Below are 25,309 nucleotides of genomic sequence, written 5' to 3'. Positions count from 1 at the left end.
TGTTATCTGGCACAGCACCACCTACCGAACTGACAACTAAGTCAGGACGAGGTGAGAGCAGAAAGTGAATGATGGATAATTTGTCTTAGGCTAACAACAACAACGACAACAACTCAGTTGTCTTGCACCACACACGCAAGTTAGCATTAGCTTTGTGTAATGTTGGCTAATTAAGGCAAGCCTCTGGCTGCTTTGAAAAATGTAGCCTAGCTGTTAAACTTGAGTACTGAAGTGTGTCACCTCGTTATGAATGGCCACACAACCAATTGGCATATTATTATTTTAATCGTGGGTTCGATTCCCGGCCTGGGGCCTTTCTGTGTCTATGTTTAGAACAAACACAAGGCTTCACTGTCATTTACAGAATAATGATGGCGGCAGGAATAAGCCCCGCCTCCCAATGTCCTCGGCAGTGGGATGGAAGGGTGAACTGCGCATGTCAAATTTATAATGGGCGTAATTTGTGGCTGTAATCAGTTGTAGATACGTTAAATATTTAATCTATGTGCTTTTCACAGATCATACATTTTAGTCACTGTCCATCATTATAGTAAGCACATATTGTTGTTTTTACATACATATGAAAAAGTCAGTGAGAGGAACGTGTTATTGAGTGCAGGGCTGAGACTGCTCTACCTGTAGAACAGGTGTGTCTGTTGACTGAGCTGCTGCGAGCGGGTTCACAGGATCACACCTGAAGCTGTTGATATTGGTTTATTTCTTACCCCATCAATTTCCGTGTTTGTTGTCCTTTGTGTTGCCCTTTGTGGAAACAATTGGTTTGAGAACTAGATCATGATGGAACCAATGAAACTATTTACATCAAACCTTTCTAGTCTTATCGACCACTTCACACATCGAATCACCAGTTTGGTATCAGTCAGGTTCAGAATAATTGGTATACTGTACTGGAAGAGATGGGGATCAAACCACAAACCTCATAAAGAAATTAGAAACTACAATATTTGTGGATGAATTAAGATGACTACAGAATGTAAACCCACTTACCCCCCCCCTATCACCACAACAGAAGAAATGGCTAACATCATTTTAATCATTTTAATACATCACGTCCTTTTGGTTTGACAGAGCAGCCTCTTCAGGTGTTTAGAGATTTCCTTCATTTTCAGTCCATAAATAATTGGATTAAACAGAGGATGGTACAGAATCGCCTGTAAAGTCATGATGAAACGAGCAGTTTGAGGAAACTCTGAGCCGACTCTAACTATAATAATATCATACGCACATAAACAGGAGAAGCTGATTAAAACCAGCAGGTGAGGTAAACACGTCTGAGCTGCTTTTTTCTTGACAGCTTTACAGCTTCTGTAGGAGATGACCAGAATCCTGGTGTATGTGAACAGAATGAAAAGCAGAGGAAGAAGGCCAGTCATAATAATGGCAACAATACCAAATATAGACCGTGACCTTGAAATTACACAGTGAAGAGTATAAAGAGAGTTATTGCAAAAAATTCCATTTAACATGAAATGACACAGTTTCATATTCAAACTGATTACAGCAGGAACTGTAATATGACAGGCAGGTATGAGCCAAGATAAAATCAGAAAGACAATCACAGTAGTTTTCCTCATGATGGTCGGATACTGCAGAGGTTTACAGATGGACACATACCTGTCGTAGGCCATGGCCGACAACAGCAAGAACTCTGAACCAGCTAAAGAGTAGAATACATGAAACTGAAGGAGACAGGCTGAATAAGAAATGACCTGTTTCTCTGATAAAAAGTCTATTAACAACTTTGGGTAGATATTAGAGCTGAACAGAACAGAGTTGATCAACAAAGCTGCAATGAAAATGTACATGGGCTCATGGAGGTTTCTGTGGATCCAAATAAGAACCACAATGGTGAAATTACAGCAGATTATTAGAATATAAACTGTAAACAAGATAAAGAAATAAAGATATCTGTGTTTATGAACATCCACATGTCCAGTAAGAGTTATATATGTCACATTATATTCATCATCCATTAATCGAGTCTAATCGATGCCAAGTAAAACAATAAACATGAGTGAAAAGTAAAAAGGACTCTGACTTTCCCAATATTCCAAAAATCAGCCTGAGAGTGTCATTCATTCACTGATACTGAACCTGATGATGGTTCATCTCAACAGTCAGAAAGTCAACTGATAAAGTCTGTGGAAAGTTTTATAATATTGCTTCAGCCTCCATGGATCTCATTAAACTTTCCTCTGGAATAGATTGTAACATGTAAAGACCTTCATCAAACCCTGGAGGCCTCCAGTCACAGCCCAGTGTGACATCACAACAGTCCTCAGGACAACATTACAGTTTTTAACAAAGCTTTTATGTCTCTTTGTCTTATGAAGAAAGAACCACATATCTTTTTTTCTTTTACTTTACCAGGTAAATTGTCTGAGAACTGATTCTCTTTTACAAACATGACCTGTTCAAACCTTGATGAACAATATTTAAAATAATGTCCATAAACTCCCTCCAGATGCATCTGAATATGCAGATCACTTCCCAGCATGGAAGTATAAAACATCCAGAATACGTCAACCTCACTCTGCGACTCATCGGCCTCCACCAAGGGTCACCCCAATCAAATCAAAGCCTGGAATACTTCACAGATACTTCCAGGTCTTGCTGACTTCCACCCTGGACACTGTGTTCCTCCAGAAAAGGTTGTCTGCCAACAAGGCCGTCCCAATGGGGGGTCCGTTCACTGAGTGAACCCAAAGAAAATCTTCAGACTCATTTCTCCTGAGTCTTTCCTCTGTAACACCTTTGACTCTCCACCTTACCTCCACTGAAGGTGGGCCATTTTACCTGAACTCCCTGCAACACTGGAATAGATGTAGTGTTTCACTCTTACCAAGCTCACCTCCTGCTGAAGCTTCAGTCCTTCCATGTGTCCGGATTATTTCAAAGTAACCTCACTTCAAAAACCTTTCTACACCATTTCTCATCTGCGGCCTCGAGGCCTGGTTCTGCTTCTTTTACTAAAGTATGTTACAGAAATGCAATGACTAGTTTCCTGTTGTCTTTTAGTGTTCATCTCATTCAGGTTTACAGGAAGCTTGTTTCACTTCATACACACTTTATAGTCTTCTTAATGATATTCATATCGGGCAGCACGGTGGCATAGTGGTCACTTCTGTTGCCCCACAAAAATAAGGTTGTGGGGCAACAGAAGTGACCATTTTGGAGCTGGGATCGGGATGATGCTCCATTTAGAGGAAGGAGTGGAGGTGTTGGGGCAGGGCACTGAGTGATTGACAAATTTTACCACCCAGTCAGGAGAGAGTACAATCCACCTCCTCCTCCAAATATGATTTCAACATGTTTCAAAACACAAAGATGGCTGGCAGATAAAATTCCAACTCGAAGTCATAGAGTCAATGAAGGATGCTCAAACTGTTTTTCTGAACTTCACTTATAAATGAATCCAGTTCCTTCTTTTCCCTGTAAATTTAAACCCTCATGCCTTCACTTCAGAACACTTCAGAAAATGAGGAAAGATTACAGAGATTCAAGTAATCTGAGTTCACATTCACAGTTTCCCATGATTCCCTGCAGGTCCTGCTGAGTTCAATGACCTATTTTGCACTGAAAGTTGTAACCGTAACTTTGGGCCTCTGGAGTTTGATGAAGTTGTTTATGTGTTTGCAGTTGTTGGTGAAAAGAGTAATGAGATCCATGGAGGATGATAGGATCTGATAAAAACATGGAGTGGACTGAGCCGCCTCAGTCCTGGAGCTGAGCTCTCTATCAGCGGTCAGGTAAAACACTCAGCTACAGCTGACATGTTCGCTCGGTTTACAGAGGCACTTCCTGTGTAATTATAAGAACTTCCCTGTTGAATGATCTTCTTTTGATCAGATTAATTAATGGATGATGAATTTAATGTGACCTATGTTACTCTTGGTGGGTATGTGGAGGTCGAAAAATACAGATATCTGTATTTTATTTGTATATTTATTGTATATATTCTAATAATTTGCACTAACTCCACCATTGTATATCTGATCTGGATCCACAGAAACCTCCATGAGCCCATGTACATTTTCATTGCAGCTTTGTTGATCAACTCTGTTCTTCTCAGCTCTGTTATCTACCCGAAGCTTTTGGTCGACTTTTTATCAGAGAAACAGGTCATTTCTTATTCAGCCTGTCTCCTTCAGTTTCATGTATTCTACTCTTTAGGCGGTTCAGAGTTCTTGCTGTTGTCGGCCATGGCCTACGACAGGTATGTGTCCATCTGTAAACCTCTGCAGTATCCGACCATCATGAGGAAAACTACTGTGATTGTCTTTCTGATGGTAGCCTGGCTCCTGCCGGCCTCGCAGGTCGCTGTGCCTGCCGGACTGAGTGCTGATAAAAAACTCTGCAGCTTCACGTTGAAAGGGATTTTTTGCAACAACACAGTTTACAAACTCCAGTGTGGCATCTCCAGAGCACAAATTATCCATGACATGGTGATTTTGCTGAATGTTGCGCTCCTCCCTCTGCTCTTCATCCTGTTCACCTACAGCAGGATTCTTCTGATCTCCTACAGGAGCAGCAGAGACGTCAGGAAGAAGGCAGCTCAGACCTGTTTCCCGCACCTGATCGTTTTAATTAACTTCTCTTGTCTGTGTGCGTTCGATGTCATTACCGTTCAGCTGGAATCAGATTTCCCCAAAACTGTACGTTTGATAATGACATTACAAATTGTCATGTATCATCCTCTGTTTAATCCGATAATGTATGGGCTGAAAATGAAGGAAATCTCTAAACACCTGAAGAAGCTGTTCCTTCAAGCTGAAATCAACTGACGTATTAACACGAAAGAAGTTGTGATGTAATGTTGGGATGTTGAAAGTATATTTGAATTATTATATAAAGATTATTATCAACTGCAATGTTTTCACAACTGATCAGTGTTGTGACTTTTCTTTGTTTTTCAGTCACCAGAAATTAAACTGATATTTTCTGACAGGAATCACAGTTACACACAAAGTTTGATACGTAATCAAAAGAATATAAAAATGAATTTTTTATGGATATATAAGGACCCAGGTGATATAAACAATATCAATATGAATGCTGAGGCTTGATACTCTCCTTTTAGCTGTTTTCATGAGCTAAATGAGACGTTGAGTGGTCTTTAGTTGACCTGGTCTAATGGATCTGGATTTCTGCTGAGTCAGTCAGGATCCTGGGACCACACCAGCGTCCAGACCAGAAACTGTGTCTAAACCTGGACCTGGACTCTGGTCTGAAGAGCCTTAAACCATTATCCTATCTGCTGACCATCAGGGGACTCCCCACCGGTCAAAAAAAAGTCAGACTGTATTGAAATTTATTCAGAATATATGGAGAAGGTCAGATCCAACTTCTCCTCCAAATACCGTCTCTACTGGGTTGGTCTCCAGACCTGGATTCAGCTGGACCCGTTTGGGACATGGTAGACCAGAAGACCAGCTGGTTGAGTGTGAATGTGTTAGTCAGGAGTTCACTCTGTCAGCAGGAATGATCTGCAGGTCCTGCAACTCGGATGATCCTTCCACATGTGGAACAACTGAACTGATCTTGTTTACGTTCCTTCAAACTGTTGTGCTGTTCCAAGTTGAGACACACACAACACACACTCATACACACACTTCAACAAGAACAATGTAACACCGCAAACAGCCAGCAGACAGGAAGTTCCTTCTGAGTCCAAAAACTTCTTTAAATGAACCATAAACATCAGAAGATCGAGACCAACAACAGACACACACACACACACACACTACATGGGACCGGGTTACATAATCGCCATAGTTCGGACTGCAGTCATTTACTACACTTCTCTCTGTCTCTGTCTCTCTCTGTCTTACACAAATACACAAGAATGCTTCCTCACTCCCTCAGTGTGTATTACACCACACTAACACACACATTTGTGCAATGACAGTAATGAGCCCCTCCCCTGAGCTCTAAGATCATGGACCATGTCCAAACCTTCAGGCAGTCTTTGTTGGTCTGTCCCACTGAGGACAGCAAAGGTCTCAAATACAAATTGGCCCTTACAAACATAGATGGACACACACAGATGCACACAGACACACACAGACGCACCCCCCAACCCCCAAACCCCCTGGGAGTCCTGCCACACATTCTTTACAGCACACTTCATTGCAACACATTCAGAGCAGCTCATGGCCAAATAAGAAGAAAAACAGTCTGTCTTTATTCTGTCCTCCATTCTGTCTTCATTCTGTCTTCAGTCTGTCTTTATTCTGTCCTCCATTCTGTCTTCAGTCTGTCTTCATTCTGTCCTCCATTCTGTCTTCAGTCTGTCTTCATTCTGTCCTCCATTCTGTCTTCATTCTGTCTTCAGTCTGTCTTTATTCTGTCCTCCATTCTGTCTTCAGTCTGTCTTCATTCTGTCCTCCATTCTGTCTTCAGTCTGTCTTTATTCTGTCCTCCATTCTGTCTTCAGTCTGTCTTCATTCTGTCTTCAGTCTGTCTTTATTCTGTCCTCCAATCTGTCTTTATTCTGTCTTCAGTCTGTCTTCATTCTGTCTTCAGTCTGTCTTTATTCTGTCCTCCAATCTGTCTTTATTCTGTCCTCCATTCTGTCTTCAGTCTGTCTTCATTCTGTCCTTCAGTCTGTCCTCATTCTGTCCTTTAGTCTGTCTTCATTCTGTCCTTCAGTCTGTCTTCATTCTGTCCTTTGTTCTGTCCTCAGTCTGTCCATCAGTCTGTCCTCAGTCTGTCCATCAGTCTGTCCTCAGTCTGTCCTTCAGTCTGTCCATCAGTCAAACTGGACCTGGACTGCCCTGACCTTTCTTGACTTTGGACTTCATGGTTGAGTAGCTCTTGACCTGGACCTGTATCTGGACTGAAGAGCCTTAAACCGTCGTTCTATCAAAGGCCATCAGGGGCCGACTCCTCGGGGCTAAAAGCTTGAACTGGATCTGATTCCAGACTCGATGAATACAGTCCAGTTCCTCCTGACTTGGGACTTGACCTGAGACTTGTCTGTCCTAACTTTGGACCAACCTGGACTGGATCTGACCGTCTCAGCTGACAGGGGACAGTAGGGTTCATCTGTCTCAGTAAAGTTGCTGTGGTCATCACTGTTACCGTGGCAAACATGTTTCCATAAATTGTTTGGACGCTCCTATTGGTCTATTCAATTTTAATGTAACATGCCTTAAAATACCAGAAAGGTTGAAAACAAACACAGCTGAGTGTTTGATCACCTGATGACCAAATATGGTCAAAACAAACTCAGAGACACGTTTTGAAGGTCACACAGAGTTCATGTGTCTGTCTGTGTGTGTGTGTGTGTGTGTGTGTTAGACAGACACACAACATTATGATCAGTACTCTGTGCTTTTCACTTTCACAGCCCCAAAACCCCCTGACCTCACCCAGCCTGATAAAGAATGGACTTCCTGTTGTCTTCTGGGTCAAGTTCAACAACGATAGACCGGAACACACAGTACGACACGGCCTTCAAAGTAAAAGCACGCCGACCCCACCTTTGGTCCAGTTTGGTGCCTAAGAGCCTACAGATCCATCTGTCCACTGACCATCAGGTCCAAAGAGGCCCGGTTGTGTTGAAGTGTTCTGTCTCCGTGAGAGCTTGGCTCGGATCCGGATTCGTTGTGAGGTCCTCAGTTTATTAAAACAGAGACACAGACGGGACGGCTTTTGTTTTGAAAGAACAGAGCCGGATATGCGGTTTGACATCCTGGCTTGACGTCAGCTGTACACACAGAGACACACACGGACACACACAGCGGCCTCTCCCGCAGCTTGTTGCCGTGTTTCTGTCGCTGTTCTCGGCTAAACCAGCTAACTCCTCCGGACCGACTCGAGCTCGTTGGCGGCCGGCTGCGGAGCCTGAAATGCGGTCAGACTGAGTGCTCCCGGCGGCCTCCTGTTCTCCGGAGCTTTACAGCCGGCTGCGTCGAGCCTCCTCCGGCGGAGACGAGCCTCGGGGACCCGGGCGGACTGCCGGGCTGACGGGTTCATCCTCCTCGGTGTTTCCAGCGGTCATCGGCCATGGCCGGAGCTCGGTCGGCTGTTGGTCGGGTCCGGGTCCTGGTCCCGGTCCTGGTCCTGGTCCTGGTCTGGGCTCAGTTCCAGCGGAGCGGCTCCTTCAACCTGGATGTGAGCAGACCGGCCGTGTTCTCCGGACCGGACCGGAGCTACTTCGGCTTCTCGGTGGACTTCTTCAGGCCGCCGGGGACCCAACAGTAAGGGGACTCCAGGGTCCAGATAAAACCTGGTCCAGACTGCAGGAACCTGAAGCAGATTCCTTTTAAAATTCAGATGTAACCGTAGAAACAAAGTCATCCTTTAACCTCTGACCTTTGACCTCTGAGGGGACTCAGTATCAGTCCGACCTGAGACACCTCCCTCATCGGAACAGTTCCCTTCAGATGAAATGATTCTCTGTATTGATCCCAATCAGCTGCTTTAATGAATGAATAATGTGTTGTTTTTTGGACTGTCCCAACGCCAATTCTGACTTCGTCCCACTTCTATCTGAGGTGTGAACGTTGAAGGAAGTGAGTCAGCCCGGAGTCTGTCTGCTCCTCCGTCTAACTTCACCTCACGACCCCTAAAAGCTGTGTGGAAGCAGCCGCTCCCAAAAATATGCCAACTTCAGGGAAAACTGAGCCAATGGAGCCAGTGAAGGCCTCTGGGCTCGCTAGATTGTGGCACTCACAGATCCTGCTAACATTGGCTATGTGTTGTGGTGTCCAAACACAACCAGAGTTGTGCTATAAATGTACTTTATCCATTTTATTGGTCAGAGTTGTGGTTGCTGGCAAATTCAGTTATTTTTTACATGGACAGTAATCAAAAAGATCAATAACTGATGGTCAGAACTATTGTGCAGTAAGAACACTGAACATTAGAGCCTTCATGGATGAAGATCTGCTGCAGGACCAGTCTAACACACCTTCAGTTTGAGCTTCATGTTCCAGCTGAGTCAGTGTTCAATATTTTCAGGTTTTTGGTCTGGAAACATTTTGTCTTTTCGTTTGTTCTCAACAGCAACAGGACAAACTGGATCTGATCTGATGTGATCTCCTGCTGTGATCAAAGCAGGTGTGAGCTCAGGAGTAATTCTAACTTCTGTGTTGGACTCAGAGGTTCAGTGTGAACAAGCAGCTCGGTGTTGTTGTGTGTTTTGTAGTAAAATCCAGTTGTGAACTCGGACAGGAAACAAACTCCTCAGATGTTTTAATGTGGGTCTGCTGACTGCTCCAACACAGTAAATCAATCGGACTGATCCAGTGTCCTATAAACAGCTCGGAGCCTGGCAGAGCCGGCCGCCCCCCCACCGGAGTAAACAGTTAAAATTTTTTTCCGTGAGTCCTAATCCTCCAAACACTCTGCTGTCTTCAGGAACGTGTTCAGATAAACCCTGAGTGAAACAGGCTGCTGTGAACAAAGGCTGAGTGTTCGGCCCAGTTTCTGTCTGAGTCGGTGATCAGCTCATATTCTGAGCCGCTCAGCTTGTCGACTGCTGACCAGATCCTCAGAATCTGTTCTATACAGTGGTGCGTTTGGGGACCGTCATCCTGGTATTTCCTCTGTTTTCCTCTGTATTTCCACAGGGTTCTTCCAATCAATGAAGGGTCTGGTTTTTGACACCGTGGTTCATTGATCCAGGTTTTAAATGTTGTATTGATCTTTTGGGCAGTGAGAGTCTAATGAAAGACACTGTTGAGTTGCAGACCTACCTGACATGGACACACACAGACTCTTTCAGCCATCGTATGACTGAGAGATTAGAGTCAGTTCAGTTTGTGCAGCATCACATTAGACCGTTGTGTGTGTGGAGGTGTAACACTCTCCTCCTCTTCCTCAGATCAGACGTTCTGATTGGAGCTCCTCGGGCCAACACCTCGGGGGACAGCAGCGTTGTGGAGCGAGGAGCCGTGTACAGCTGCCCCTGGAAAAGCTCCTCCAACTGTCAGGTGCTGCAATTTGACAACTCAGGTACTGAACACTCTTCACCTACTCCGTGACACAGCCAGACTAAGAAAGCTCAAAGGTTAAAAAGGATGTAGATAACGTAGAAGGACATCAACAATAAGGATCAGACCATGCAGAAAGGAAAACTCCAAAATTCTAAATATGAACAGAAGAAATTGAATGTATTTGAGCAAAGACAGGAATGTGACTGTATGAATCTCTGCAGTGATAAACATCTGTCCTTGTCCTCATCCAATAACTGGAGTGGATAAGCCTAAACACATTCTGGATATATTAGGTGTTGAACAGCAGACAAGTCCATACACCTCTCACCTCACAGCAAATTCCTGAATGTGTCCTGACACGAGACACCAGCAGCACAGCTTCATCAGTCCTTCGCCGTTACTGCAGACCGAGTCTCAGAGAACCTCACCGCTCATCAGTCTTCCACTGAAGCTTCTCTTCTGTTGGTCTTTTTAACTTCTGGTCTGTCAGTGTCTCTTGGTGGGACTTTGATGCCTCACATTCATATTTAACTCATTTTATCAAACAGCCAATGAGAGCTCTTTGTCTCCTCCCTCTAACAGAGTATCAGGCCTTCTATAGTGGACTCAAAGTATCCCACATTGCATGATGAAAAGTGTCGTTCAACTAATGGTCATATATGATGTTGCATCCAAGTCCCTTCAGATGTGTCCTTTTCTGACCATCACAGTCCTGCATATCCCACGATTCATTGCTCTGATGTTAGTAGTATTGACTGTTAACACCAAGGACCTGAAAACAACAAAGTTGGGTGTTGTCATGGTTGCTGGGCAACATTTGGTCCAGTGATGACACCTGGACCGACCTGAACACACACCTGGTCTGATGAGGTCTTCGGCCTCTCTCAGCAGCTGTGTGTTTGTCTGACTCTGCTGTTCTGGCTGCTGCATCATGATGCTCTATCTTTTGTTCCTGTTGTGTTTTTCTGTTTTCAGTTTGGGCACAAACTGTCTTTAGCTCTTCATATATTTATACTGATAGACCTTTTTTTCCCTCCGTGTCAGAATGAACAGGAAGTGAGTTTAAAACAGACGATGCTCTCTCTGTGTGTATATATGTAGATATATCTGGTCTGTGGTCTCTGAAGGTCCGGGCCCTCATATAAGTGACCCTGTGAGGCAGACTCAGTCCAAACAGACTGACTGTTGTCGTGGTCACACAGTCATTCAGCCCATAATGGCCTGGTAGGAAACCAGTGGACTGATTCACCACCATAATGACACATTCAGATATCTGACTAGTTGCCAAACTGGGATGGTTCTCTGTTTCCGTCTGATGTTGACTAACTGAGCTGACCGGAGTTCTCCTTCCTGATGGGAAAACCCCAAACATCCCCACAATCTGCCAACATCACCGTGGACCAGGATTCAGGATTGATCTGTCTCCAGGCTCAGCCAGGACATGGTTCTGGTCTACATGGAGCTGTACTGGAGCTGATTTCATCACTGCTTGTTTATGTTGAAATTTCATCTGAACTGTGTGTTTGGCTCTAACAGGGTCAGCTCTTCAAAGGAAGTTGGTCTGTGGTTAAAATAAGAACACACATTTCGACTGTAACGCAATAAGCTAATCACCTCATCAGTAAACTGAGCCTGTTCACTCTGTTAACTTAGTTTTCTGTCTTGCAGGAAATTAAAAAGAGAATTTAATAATTCAGATGATCATTTAGAACAAGAGCTGCTGAAGCATCTGTATTCAGTCTGTTTGGTGTGTCCAGTCATCAGTCACATGTTGAGTTTCCCTCCTGAGGCTTCACACATGAAGAAGCTGAACCAAAAACATTTTGTACCTCTCAAGACATGATTTTAGACACACTTGTGAGGTCCAAATGTTCTTTAATACTGAAGTTGTCATATTGAGCTGATGTTGTGTGTTTATGTCTGCAGCTGACAGGACAAACAAAAATGGGGATCAGATGGAGTTTAAATCCAAGCAGTGGTTTGGAGCTTCGGTCCGATCTGGTGGAGAATACATCCTGGTGAGGAGCAACAACATGGACACACCCCTGACCTGACTGGGGAATCCCGGACCGGACCCTAAACCAGACTCTGACCTATGTGTTCCAGGCCTGTGCTCCTTTGTACCAGTGGTCGACCTTTGGTGTGTCTGAGCGCGAGCCGGTGGGGACGTGTTACCTGAAAAAGGAGGACAAAGTGGTGGAGTACTCCCCCTGCAGATCAAGTCAGTTCCTCTTCCTCTTTCCTCCTCCTCCTCTGACTTAATGTGCATGAGAGCTGTGGACTGCTGTGTGTGTTTGTGGTCAGCACTAAACTCTGGGGTCAGTGTCGGTAAAGTTCTTTTCATGTCATTTGACCCATAATAACATGCTTGATCTCCATCCAGCGGCCAACTCCCCGGAGGGGCAGGGCTTCTGCCAGGCCGGCTTCAGTGCTGACTTCCTGAAGGTGAGTCCCCAGAACTAACCTGGACTCACTCAGACTCGGAGTCCAGTCAAAGGTCTCTGTGGTCTGGGTACACATTAGTTCATCTCTTCAGGTGGGGTGACAGTTCATGGACCTGGAACAGATGGTTCTGGTCTAAGGGAGCTGTGGTGGACTGGTCTCTTGTTGTCAGTTCATGTGGGCCTGACTCTGTCCTGTGTCTTTGTGGTTGTTTCAGAACAGAGTTGTGGTTGGAGGACCAGGCAGCTTCTACTGGCAGGGTGAGTGTGTGTTTCTGTCTTAGCCCACATCATTTTTCACCCAGCTGGGGGGCGGAGCTTATCACTGCTGACACTGGACAGGTCTCCGCTCCATCAGAGGACAGACATATCGAGACAAACTCTGATTGACACCTTCAGCTGATTTAGAGTCCAGTTCATGTTTGGAAGCACAAGAGGACACAAAGACCCCTGGGGTTCAAACCCCGAGCTGCCCTGCTGGACCACCATGCCTCACAGAAGTGTTGAAGTTGACGGTCTGTGGAGGTTTTGACTCCGAAGGCAGAAGAAGACGAAAAGTTTCAAATACAAAGACACACACACCATGACAACATGAACACAAATTTGTGCTGTTATTTCAGCAGAACAACTACTTTCTGACTCATGTCCTTCAGTCAGAATCGGAACAGGCTCCAGACTGCAGGACGGCAAAAGTGTCTCCACATTGTCCAGAACATTGTTTTGCTGTGTGGCTCTTGTGTGTGTTGTTGTTGTGGTTTGTGATTCTACTGCATCAGCATGAACAGGCTGAGGGGAGTCATTGTGGCTGCGGCTCCTCCCTCTATGGGTGGAGATCAGACCAGTCCCAGACCAGTCCTCATGCTGGTCTACATACTGGACTACAGTAGAGTCAGAAAGTGCAGCAGGTTCAGGTCCAGACAGGGTGTGTCTGTGTGTTGTAATCCATGTTTGTATCTCTGTGTGTATCAGCAGTGTGTTATAATTCATGTTTGTGTGGTTTTAGGGTGTGACAGAGAGTATCCTGAACCCTTAGTCAGCCTCTCTCCCCCCTGTGTGTGTCAGCTAATTATTGTTTCCTGTTGACTGAACCCACACACATGCGTTCACACACACAGACACACACAGCTCTGTTTCTGATTAGGCAGCTGTTAAAACGTCGACTCCTTTAATTACAGGTTGTGTGTTTTTCTGAAGTGTAACAGTCTGTAGTTCTTCAGGTTGTGTTCTCTTCCTGTTCTCTTTTTCAGGATCAGAAATACTTTATTAATCCTTGGAGGGAAACTCTGTTGTTGTTAGCTCACCTCCTCAGAGTTTCTCTAACCATCTCTACTGTTTCCTTCCGTTCCCCTCTTGTCTCCTCAGGTCAGCTGATTTCTGATGACGTCTCTGAGATTTTCTCCCAGGCTGACACAAATTTCATCTCTCAGTTCTCCAAAACTCTTTCCACCAAGTCAGCTGGGGCTCAGTATGATGACAGCTACCTTGGTAACCACAGACACACACACACACACACACACACACACACACGCACACACACTGCCATCAGAAATAATACCAACTGTTAAAAGTTGATTTTCACAGAGCAGACTTGAATACATCATCTCAGTGGGTACAGTGACCTCCATGTGACTGACCAGTGGGTGTGGTCAGGAGGCTGGACAGGTCACATGGTGTCAGATGTTGGTCACATGATCTCATCAGCGTGTCTGTGCAGGGTACTCTGTGACGGTGGCAGACTTCAATGACGACGGAATCGAAGGTGAGTTAAACAGTCTGTGATCAGGCGCCGTGTCAGTACGAGGCAATCAAACCTGCGGCGCTCTCTTTTCTGCAGACTTTGTGACCGGAGTACCTCGAGGGGAGAAAGCTCTGGGCTATGTGAGTGTTCACTCCTGACTTCCTGTCTGAGGACCACATGACATCAGACTGCCACAGCTGACTTCCTGTGCTCTGTTTCAGGTGAACATCTTCAACGGCAAGACCATGGACTCCATGGTGAACTTCACAGGAACTCAGGTGAGCTACAGGTGTTCTGACTCCACCCCCTCCACCTGAAAACTGCACTACACTGCTGATGGCACTGGAGGGGGAGGAGTCAGCCATCAGCCATCTCACAGTTAATGACAGAGTACCTCCTCATTTTTCTGTCCCCCCTCCAAAACTCACTCACTGTCGCTTCACTAACTCCTCCCCTTCTCTCCTCCTGTAGATGGCTGCCTACTTCGGACACTCTGTAGCTGCCTCTGATGTTAATAACGATGGGTGAGTCTGTGTCAGTGACTTTGAGTAGTTGTTGGTTTACCAGCCTTCATGATGACGATGATGACTCCCTTGTTGACAGATTGGTGGATCTTTTGGTCGGAGCGCCTCTCTTCATGGACCGAGGATCAGATGGAAAACTCAGGGAGGTGGGACAGGTAGGTAGATGCACAAAGGCCGACATGAACACACACAGACACACAGCTGTCCGCAGCTCACTTCAGCTTTGTATAACATGTTCTCCACTACTGTTTGTTTCTTTGTGTGTGTCTCCAGGTGTCTGTGTATCTGTGTCAAGGTGGCTTTTCCTTCCACGAAATTCAGGCCCTGACGGGGTCGGAAGTCTATGCCCGATATGGCTCAGCCATCACAGCTCTGGGAGACCTAGACAAAGATGGTTACAACGGTAACACACACACACACACACACCTCCCAGGTGTCCTGTCCCAGCTCATGTCTCTGCCCCCCCACTCCAGATGTGGCCATCTCTGCTCCGTATGGAGGCCCAGACCACCTTGGCTTGGTCTACATCCACAATGGCCGCCCCCGTGGGCCCGACCCGACACCGTCTCAGGTCTGTATCACCATCAGCACATCTGTGTTGTGTTCACATGAACCCCAGTTTTTATTCTGAGCACAAGTTTGTTCCTGACAAGACACACTGAGCGCGACAGTCAGGAAATACGAGCCATTTAATCTCCTCCTAGTTCATTCAAGTGTATATAACCTTTTCCTCTTCATCCAGTTCTTCATCTTCCTCCTCATTCTCATCCTCACTCAGCTGTGTGTTCACCTGTAGTTGTCTCGTCTCAGGTCCTTCAGGGGAAGTGGGCGTCCACTTACATGCCTGCTAGCTTTGGATACTCCATGACTGGAAACACTGACATAGACCAGAATGGATATCCAGGTACACACACACACACACACACACACACACACACACCAACTCAGCAGGACTAAAATGCTGTTTCTGTCTTTCAGATTTAATAGTTGGAGCATTTGGAGCAGACATAGCTGTTTTATACAGGTATTCAGACCCCATACTGTGTGTGTGTGTGTGTCTGTGTGTCTGTGTAGACCCCTGCTGTGTGTGTGTGTGAAGCTGAGTGGACCACCCTGATATCAAAGAGCTCCTGCTCAGTGTTTGTCTTTGTTTCTGCAGATCATTAATTCAACATCATCAAGTTTAACTCGCTTCCAATTACACTTGATAAACACAACAACACACAATCCACACACATGTCCTGTCTGCTGAACGTTACATCATCATTATGATCATGACACAAGCTCGGGTTCTGCAGCAGATCACTAACAGCCTCTCCTTTGTGTGTGTGTCAGAGCCCGTCCTGTGATCAGTGTCAACGCCACGTTGGACATGACACCTCAGATCATCAACCCAGAGGAGAAGCTCTGCAGTCTTCCTGAGAGCAGCACTCCTGTGTCCTGGTGAGTCCTGATCAGTTAATGTCCTCTGGGGACAGACAGACTCATATGACTTCCTGTCACATGACCTGAGGTCTTCCTCTGTTTTCTCAGTTTTAAGGTCAAGTACTGTTTGAAGGCCAGAGGACAAGGAGCACCAGCTTCTCTTAGTAAGTGTGTGTGTGTGTTTGGTGGGTGTCCTCCTCTTGACCCCAGTCCTGATCTCTGGTCTGTCTCCAGACTTCCGTGTGGACCTGATGCTGGACCGGCTGAAGCAGAAGGAGTCCACCAAGAGAGTCCTCTTCCTGCACAGCCGGACCTTCCAGTACTCCAAAAACATGACGGTCAGCAATGGAGGGGGGCCAGCCTGTGAGGAGCAGAACGTCTTCCTGAGGGTGAGGGGTTGTCCTGGTCCAGCTCAGGGCCCAATACACTGAGCTACACAATGATGCACAATGATACACTGAGCTCCATCAATGCCCCCCCAGGATGAGTTCCGTGATAAGATCACGCCCATCTCCGTGGCGATGGAGTACAGTCTGGACTACCTGCAGGCTGCTGACCGTACCGGACTGCTGCCAATCATCGACATGTCGGCTCCATCCAACATCACCAAGCAGGTGTGTGTGAGACTGACTGTCTGAACAACTGATATTTATCTTCTTCTGAACTTTCTTCCTTCCTCCCTCCATCAGGCTCACATCCTGCTGGACTGTGGAGACGACAATATCTGTAAACCAGACCTGAAGCTGTCCGTGAAGAGGTGGGCCTGTCAATAAGTGTACAAATCAGCTACACAACAAAATCACTGACCTATGACATGTTACCAACGGTGATCATTCCGGTTGTCACAGTGACCGCGAGCAGATCTACATTGGAGATGACAACGCTCTGACCCTGGAGATCAGCGCTGAGAATCAGGGAGAGGGCGCCTACGAGGCCGAGCTCCACGTATACCCCCCACAGCAGGCCGACTTCACTGGGGTGGTCCGCAGTCAGGTCTGGGAGGGGGGCACCATCCATCCATCCATCCATCAATCCATCAATCATCATCTATCAATCCATCATCCATCCATTCATCATCCATCAATCCATCCATCCATCAATCATCATCATCCATCCATCCATCATTCAGCATCCATTAATCCATCATCCATCCATCCATCCATCCATCAATCCATCCATCATCTATCAATCATCATCTATCATTCATCATCCATCAATCCATCCATCCATCCATCAATCATCATCCATCCATCCATCATTCAGCATCCATTAATCCATCATCCATCCATCCATCCATCCATCATCTATCAATCATCATCCATCCGTCCATCATCCATCCATCCTTTGAAGTCTGTTGATCTCACACAAACCTGTCCTGTAACCCTGATGATGTCACTTCCTGGTTCTGATAGGTCCTGTCCAGGCTGTCCTGTGCCTACAAGAATGAAAACGGGACCAAGGTGGTGGTGTGTGACCTGGGAAACCCCATGAAGGGAGGAACTAAGGTTGGTGGTCAGATTACTGCTCCTGATGCATTTTGGGTGTTTTAGGAGCGACCAGATTTAGAAACATTGATGAAGTTCTCTGACTCCTCCAGTGTGCCTTCTCCTCCCTCCTCTCCCTCTCTCATTGGTGCTTTGCTGTCTCTTCCTTTGCTCTGATTGGCCAGATTCTAGCTGAGCTGAGGTTCAGTGTGCACCAGCTGTCGGAGGAGGACACGTCCGTCAAGTTTGACCTGCAGATCATCAGGTGACGTCCGATGTCATGATTTCTCATGTCCCTCTCATGTCCCTCTCATGTCCACAATAAGTTCCAGAGAAATCTGCAGGATCACAGTGACATCATGATGACATCCCGACGCAGGAACTAATCACAGCTATTCCTAAATTAATAACAAATGAAATCCATTATTGTGAATGAACAGTGTACTTTGGGACAGTGTCGTCAGGTCGGCAGTACTCCAGCACCAGGACCTCCATGGGCTGTGGAGGTCCCCACATCTGGATTCAGGATCAATTAACACAACACTGTTTCTTTTTTTGTGCTTCAGCTCCAACCAGTTTGACAACAAGAGTCCCCGTGTGTCCAGCATCACCAAACTGGCTGTTCTGGCTAAAGTCTCCATCAGAGGGTACACACACACACACACACACACACACACACACACACACACACCGGAGGGTTAAAAGTGATCAATGATCAGAGTGTGTGTCTGTGTGTGTCTTCCAGGTCATCCTCTCCTGGTCAGGTGCTGCTTCCGATCGCCAACTGGAAACATAAAGTGCCTCCTGTTGTTGGAGACGACATCGGTCCACAGATCGTACACGTCTACGAGGTAAACACCCACAAAGTTCACGCAGCCTCTGGACAGTAACACAAAGTGAAGTGTGTGACATCACGGTGACACTGTGTGTTGTCATGACAGCTCCTGAACAGCGGGCCCAGTACGATCAGTAAAGCCTCCGTGGACGTGGAGTGGCCCCATCAGTTCAACAACGGCTCCCTGCTCTACATCACCAGCTACGACACCGAGGGGCCCATCAACTGCACCTCCGACACAGAGATCAACCCCCTCAACGTGTCTGTGAGGGACACACTGAGAGACACCTACTGAGGGACACCTACTGAGAGACACCTACTGAGGGACACCTACTGAGGGACACCTACTGAGAGACACCTACTGAGGGACACCTACTGAGGGACAACTACTGAGGGAGACACAGAGAGACACCTACTGAGGGACAACTACTGAGGGAGACACAGAGAGACAACTACTGAGGGACAATTACTGAGGGACAATTACTGAGGGACAATTACTGAGGGACAACTACTGAGAGACAACTACTGAGGGACACACTGAGAGACAATTACTGAGAGACAACTACTGAGGGAGACACAGAGAGACAACTACTGAGAGACAACTACTGAGGGACAACTATTGAGAGACAACTACTGAGGGACACCTACTGAGAGACACCTACTGAGGGACACCTACTGAGGGACACCTACTGAGGGACAACTACTGAGGGAGACACAGAGAGACAACTACTGAGGGACAATTACTGAGGGACAATTACTGAGGGACAATTACTGAGGGACAACTACTGAGAGACAACTACTGAGGGACACACTGAGAGACAATTACTGAGAGACAACTACTGAGGGAGACACAGAGAGACAAGTACTGAGAGACAACTACTGAGGGACAACTATTGAGAGACAACTACTGAGGGACACAACTACTGAGAGACAACTACTGAGAGACAACTACTGAGGGACAACTACTGAGGGACACACTGAGAGACAACTACTGAGGGACAAACTGAGGGACAACTACTGAGGGACAACTACTGAGGGATACACTGAGAGACAAATACTGAGGGACAACTACTGAGGGACACACTGAGAGACAACGACTGAGGGACAACTACTGAGGGAGACACAGAGAGACAACTACTGAGGGACAACTACTGAGGGATACACTGAGAGACAAATACTGAGGGACAACTACTGAGGGATACACTGAGAGACAACTACTGAGGGACAACAACTGAGGGACACACTGAGAGACAACTACTGAGGGACAACTACTGAGGGACAACTACTGAGAGACAACTACTGAGGGACAACTACTGAGGGATACACTGAGAGACAACTACTGAGGGACAACTACTGAGGGACAACTACTGAGGGATAAACTAAGAGACAACTACTGAGGGACAACTACTGAGGGACACACTGAGAGACAACTACTGAGGGACACAACTACTGAGAGACAACTACTGAGGGACACAACTACTGAGACACAACTACTGAGGGACACACTGAGGGACAACTACTGAGGGTTACACTGAGAGACAAATACTGAGGGACACACTGAGGGACAACTACTGAGGGATACACTGAGAGACAAATACTGAGGGACAACGACTGAGGGACACACTGAGGGACAACTACTGAGGGATACACTGAGAGACAAATACTGAGGGACAAATACTGAGGGACAACTACTGAGGGACACACTGAGAGACAACTACTGAGAGACAACTACTGAGGGACAACTACTGAGGGACACAACTACTGAGGGACACAACTACTGAGGGACAACTACTGAGGGATACACTGAGAGACAAATACTGAGGGACACACTGAGAGACAACTACTGAGGGACAACGACTGAGGGACAACGACTGAGGGACAACTACTGAGAGACAACTACTGAGAGACAACTACTGAGAGACACACTGAGGGACAGCTACTGAGAGACAACTACTGAGGGACACACTGAGAGACATACTAAGACATTGTGTGTGTGTCTGTGGTTGTTTGTTAGAACCCGCTGACCTCTCAGAAGAACACCAGCATCGTTCCACCTCAAGAACGAGAGACAGAAGGAAGAAACAAAAACCACATCAGGAAGAGAGACCTGGAGTCCAGAGACACACTGAACGATCTACACACACTGGTACACACACACACACACACACACACTCACTCTGAACGACCTACACACACACACACTCACTCACTCTGAATGACCTACACACACACACACACTCACTCTGAACGACCTACACACTGGTACACACACACACACACACACACACACACACACTCACTCACTCTGAACGACCTACACACACACACACACACACACACACACACTCACTCTGAATGACCTACACACACACACACACACACTCACTCACTCACTCTGAACGACCTACACACACACACACACACACACTCACTCACTCTGAACGACCTACACACACACACACACTCACTCTGAACGACCTACACACACACACACACACACTCACTCTGAATGACCTACACACACACACACACACACACACACTCACTCACTCTGAACGACCTACACACACACACACACTCACTCTGAACGACCTACACACACACACACACTCACTCTGAACGACCTACACACACACACACACACACACACTCACTCTGAACGACCTACACACACACACACACACACACACTCACTCTGAACGACCTACACACACACACACTCACTCACTCTGAACGACCTACACACACACACACACACACTCACTCACTCTGAATGACCCACACACACACACACACACACTCACTCACTCTGAACGACCTACACACACACACACACACACACACTCACTCACTCTGAACGACCTACACACACACACACACACACACTCACTCACTCTGAACGACCTACACACACACACACACACACACTCACTCACTCTGAACGACCTACACACACACACTCACTCACTCTGAACGACCTACACACACACACACACACACACTCACTCACTCTGAACGACCCTACACACACACACACACACACACACTCACTCTGAATGACCTACACACACACACACACACTCACTCACTCTGAACGACCTACACACACACACACACACACACACACTCACTCTGAATGACCTACACACACACACACACACTCACTCACTCTGAATGACCTACACACACACACACTCACTCACTCTGAACGACCTACACACACACACACACACACATACACTCACTCACTCTGAATGACCTACACACACACACACTCACTCTGAACGACCTACACACACACACACACACACACTCACTCTGAACGACCTACACACTGGTACACACACACACACTCACTCACTCTGAACGACCTACACACACACACTCACTCACTCTGAACGACCTACACACACACACACACACACACTCACTCACTCTGAACGACCTACACACACACACACACACACACACTCACTCTGAATGACCTACACACACACACACACACTCACTCACTCTGAATGACCTACACACACACACACTCACTCACTCTGAACGACCTACACACACACACACACACACATACACTCACTCACTCTGAATGACCTACACACACACACACTCACTCTGAACGACCTACACACACTGGTACACACACACACACATTGAGTATGAACACCTAAAACTCCCATAGTAGAATCTGTTCATCCAAATTGTCTGTCTTTGTGTGTCTGTGTGTAGGACTGCTCCACAGCTCAGTGTCTGAGGTTGAAGTGTCAGGTTGGTCGTCTGGAGAGGATGAAGAACGCCATCCTCTTCATCTACTCCAGACTGGCTGTCAACAATTTCCTCCGGGTAAACAAACACAACAACAACCACAACAACAACTCCCTGAGTGTTCTTAACGTCTCTCTCCCTCGCTCTCTTGCAGACGGAGAACCAGAACCGGTCTTATGTGGTCCGTTCTACAGCTTCTTTCAAAGTCATTAAGATGCCGTACAAGAATCTGGCACCAGAGCTGCCGTCCAACAGCACCACGGTGAGACACAGACAGACACACACAGATCTCTGCTGGGACGTCTGTGAGACACGTGATTGTCCAGCATCACAGAGCACTATTCTGTCCCTCCTACACACACACAGGGTGTCCAACATTGTCCAATTGTGTGTGTTCTCAGGTCAGTGTGACGGTGCTGTGGGTGGCCGAACCCGTCACACCCGTCCCTGGTTGGGTTGTGGCCCTGGCGATTCTGGCTGGACTGCTGCTGTTGGCGCTGCTCATCTTCATCATGTACAAGGTGAGAACACTGAGGATGATGATGATAGCAGGCTTCTTCAGGTCCTCGGTGTCTGAGACCGGCTGACATCAGGGGACAGTCATGATGTCTAGAGTCACATCTCCTATTGGCTCCGGTGGGTGATGTCACAGCCAATCAGTCAGTTATTGTGTTGACAGAATAAAGAATTGATTTTTCATCATTACTGAGCAGAACTCCTGATCAGATAAAGATGGAAACAACCCAAACACATGAGAGGAACTTTGGGTGTGAAAATGTAGACGAGTGGGTCTAATCCACGCCCTCCTCTTCCTCAGCTGGGTTTCTTTAAGAGGGTGCGCCCACCGCAGGAGGATTGTACCGAGAAGGAGCAGCTGCAGCCGGAGGAGAACGGCAACACTGACGCCTAGAGGTCAGAGGTTGGAGGAACGCCACTCTGGTCATCCAGACTGAAAGTCCGTGGGTATAGAGTCAGGGTCAAAGAGGTTATGGTACAGGCCCAAGTGTTTTTGTTTTTTGTAATGTTGTGTTTGTGCCAAATGAGGAGCTCCTGCAGGAGGGGGGTTGTTTTAATTAATTTCTTTGCACTGTTTTGTTTTTTTGGTCCAAACTCAAATGATGGAGCTGGAGGAGTCTGAGAGTCCAGACCTGCTGAGAAACTCAAATGTTTTAACTCATCTGAAAACTGCAGAGAATCTGTACAGAACAGGGATGTGCTCCTCTGGGGGGGTATGACAGCAACCAGTAATATCAAAATCTGAGATAAACCATCATCAGCCAACAAACGATCAGAAGGAAAGTGTCGTTGATAATGAGGATTCAGGGCTTCCTCCGCAGCAATAAGATGAACGGGAGCAGCTTCAGGTCTATTTTTGGATAAAAAGGTTTAGTTTGATAAGAGACGGAGTGTTACAGTAATATATAAATATAAATATCTATTCTGGGTTTCCTTCCTCTGTGTGTGGGAAGCTGGTTTGATGCTGGTGGAGGTTTTTCACTATTTTTTTTTTCTATAAAACAGTGACGACTAACAGTCGTGAGTCCGACTTGTTTCATACAGTCTCTGAGAACTAACCCTTGAAACATCCGTCGTTCAATCAGGAAGCAGCAACTGTTTTAATCTTCAAATCACTGTTTCAATTAAGTATACCTAATATTCTGATTCTTGTCTCACAAATGAGAAGATTAGCACAAAGGAAATATGTTGTGATGAATATTTTTTTACCTTTTGACTTAATAATGAATGAATTAACTGATAATTGATTGTGGAATTAATACTTTATCACAGTCAAAATGATTTCTTAGTGTATCAGGATCACGGCAGCTACAAAGTTTAGCATGTCCAGTGAACTGGATGTGACAGACTGTAAGTCAGTCCTGGATGTTGTTTTAGGCTAACATTAGGCTAACGTTAGCAGCTCATGCTGCCCTTCTTTGGATTTGATGACGTTTTGATTACAGCAGATTGAGCTGACGTTAGCTAACACGTTCATAACTTGGTGGAACAGACTTAAGATTCCCTGTGCAGTAAAACATAGTTTGTGTGAGGATCATCAGCTGAAGTTCATAACTTTACTACAGATTGTTAACAGCATGTCACATCATCAAGAGCAGTTTCTCGATAAAAAGATGTTTCCAACCGTTTCCCTGCTGCCCCACAATGCATCCTGTAGCTGATGTCTCACCAAAACCTAAGATGGTGGACTTTGCAAAGTTAGCATGTGCAGTCAGTCTGTAATGGAGGTTAGACTCTGGTCTGCTGGGCTGTTGAAGGTCTCAGTATGTTCAGGCCGACTCACCTGCAGACTTTGCTGAAAGGTTGTTTTCATGTTGTCTGAATAGAAACAATAATGATGAGAATACTGAGGTATTTTGAAACATCATAAACTCAGCAATGACTGTTTGTTACTCATAAACATTTTTGGGAAATTCTCTGAGAATATTGATCAATGACAAAAGATTAAGCAACAGCCTGTTAGCTTAGCTTAGCATAAAGGTAGCTGCTAGATGTAGCTGTTTAATTAGCACTAAAACGAGCCAATCCATATTTTCATCTCATCAGCTCAATATGCAAACATAAATCTAGAAATTATTTTTTGAGTTCTAAATTCTTATTGGTGCACTGACATTAGTGACATCGTCATCAACTAACCAATAAGACGAGCTCAGATAGAACTCCAGAATGTTGGCGCTGGTTTAGATCAAATGAGAAAATTAACAGGTGTAAATGTTGTTCCTTCAAAGGTCCTGAAGCTTCAGGGAGTCTTCAGGCTGATGTGACTGTTAAAGCTTAAAGATTCTTCTGTCTGTTTTATCTCCAGCATCACTGAGAGAGCCGCATATTTTTGATGTATCTATTCGTTCACTTAGAGAATCATAATAACTGTCACCTTTGAACTGAAATAAACTGATTAGGTCACATTTTTAGTCAGCTGTGTCTTGATGTTTCTTTTATCAGATGGCGGGAGCTCTTGAACAAGAGACGGGCAGTACAAGTCAGATGACACTGAAGTCTATGGGAAGATGTCCCTCATTCTCCCTTTATTTTATGGTCCTTGATTTCATTCAGCTGTCTCTTGTCTCAATTTGTCTCTAGAGAAACAGATCCTGTAACGTGGATCGG

The 25,309-nt window shown here is 46.0% G+C and overlaps 3 protein-coding genes across 3 annotated transcripts; 2 read left to right on the top strand and 1 right to left on the bottom strand.

Annotated features, from left to right (window-relative positions):
* Positions 1-1,067: 1,067 nt before the first annotated feature.
* On the bottom strand, positions 1,068-1,994 carry LOC115062063 (olfactory receptor 11A1-like). The gene has a single exon (XM_029530683.1). The coding sequence runs from the start codon at positions 1,992-1,994 to the stop codon at positions 1,068-1,070; it is 927 nt and encodes a 308-aa protein (XP_029386543.1).
* A 1,884-nt stretch (positions 1,995-3,878) lies between these two features.
* Positions 3,879-4,805, top strand: LOC115062062 (olfactory receptor 6N2-like). The gene has a single exon (XM_029530682.1). It carries the CDS (start codon positions 3,879-3,881, stop codon positions 4,803-4,805), a length of 927 nt encoding a protein of 308 aa, XP_029386542.1.
* Positions 4,806-7,722: 2,917 nt separating this feature from the next.
* itgav (integrin, alpha V) lies at positions 7,723-25,113 on the top strand. The gene is made up of 32 exons (XM_029529840.1): positions 7,723-8,225; positions 9,854-9,984; positions 11,892-11,983; positions 12,072-12,186; positions 12,349-12,410; positions 12,625-12,667; positions 13,769-13,891; positions 14,121-14,165; positions 14,241-14,284; positions 14,366-14,422; positions 14,616-14,668; positions 14,748-14,823; positions 14,942-15,071; positions 15,142-15,239; positions 15,479-15,572; positions 15,647-15,692; positions 16,004-16,111; positions 16,202-16,257; positions 16,328-16,482; positions 16,576-16,707; positions 16,783-16,850; positions 16,942-17,086; positions 17,506-17,598; positions 17,763-17,842; positions 18,144-18,224; positions 18,323-18,428; positions 18,519-18,677; positions 20,427-20,558; positions 22,151-22,264; positions 22,341-22,448; positions 22,588-22,707; positions 23,004-25,113. Exons 1-32 carry the CDS (start codon positions 8,032-8,034, stop codon positions 23,094-23,096), a joined length of 3,153 nt encoding a protein of 1,050 aa, XP_029385700.1. The 5' UTR covers positions 7,723-8,031; the 3' UTR covers positions 23,097-25,113.
* Positions 25,114-25,309: the final 196 nt, after the last annotated feature.

Source organism: Echeneis naucrates, chromosome 21 (assembly GCF_900963305.1).
Source record: "Echeneis naucrates chromosome 21, fEcheNa1.1, whole genome shotgun sequence".
Lineage (NCBI taxonomy): Eukaryota > Metazoa > Chordata > Actinopteri > Carangiformes > Echeneidae > Echeneis > Echeneis naucrates.
This window is presented reverse-complemented; position numbering and strand designations above follow the sequence as displayed.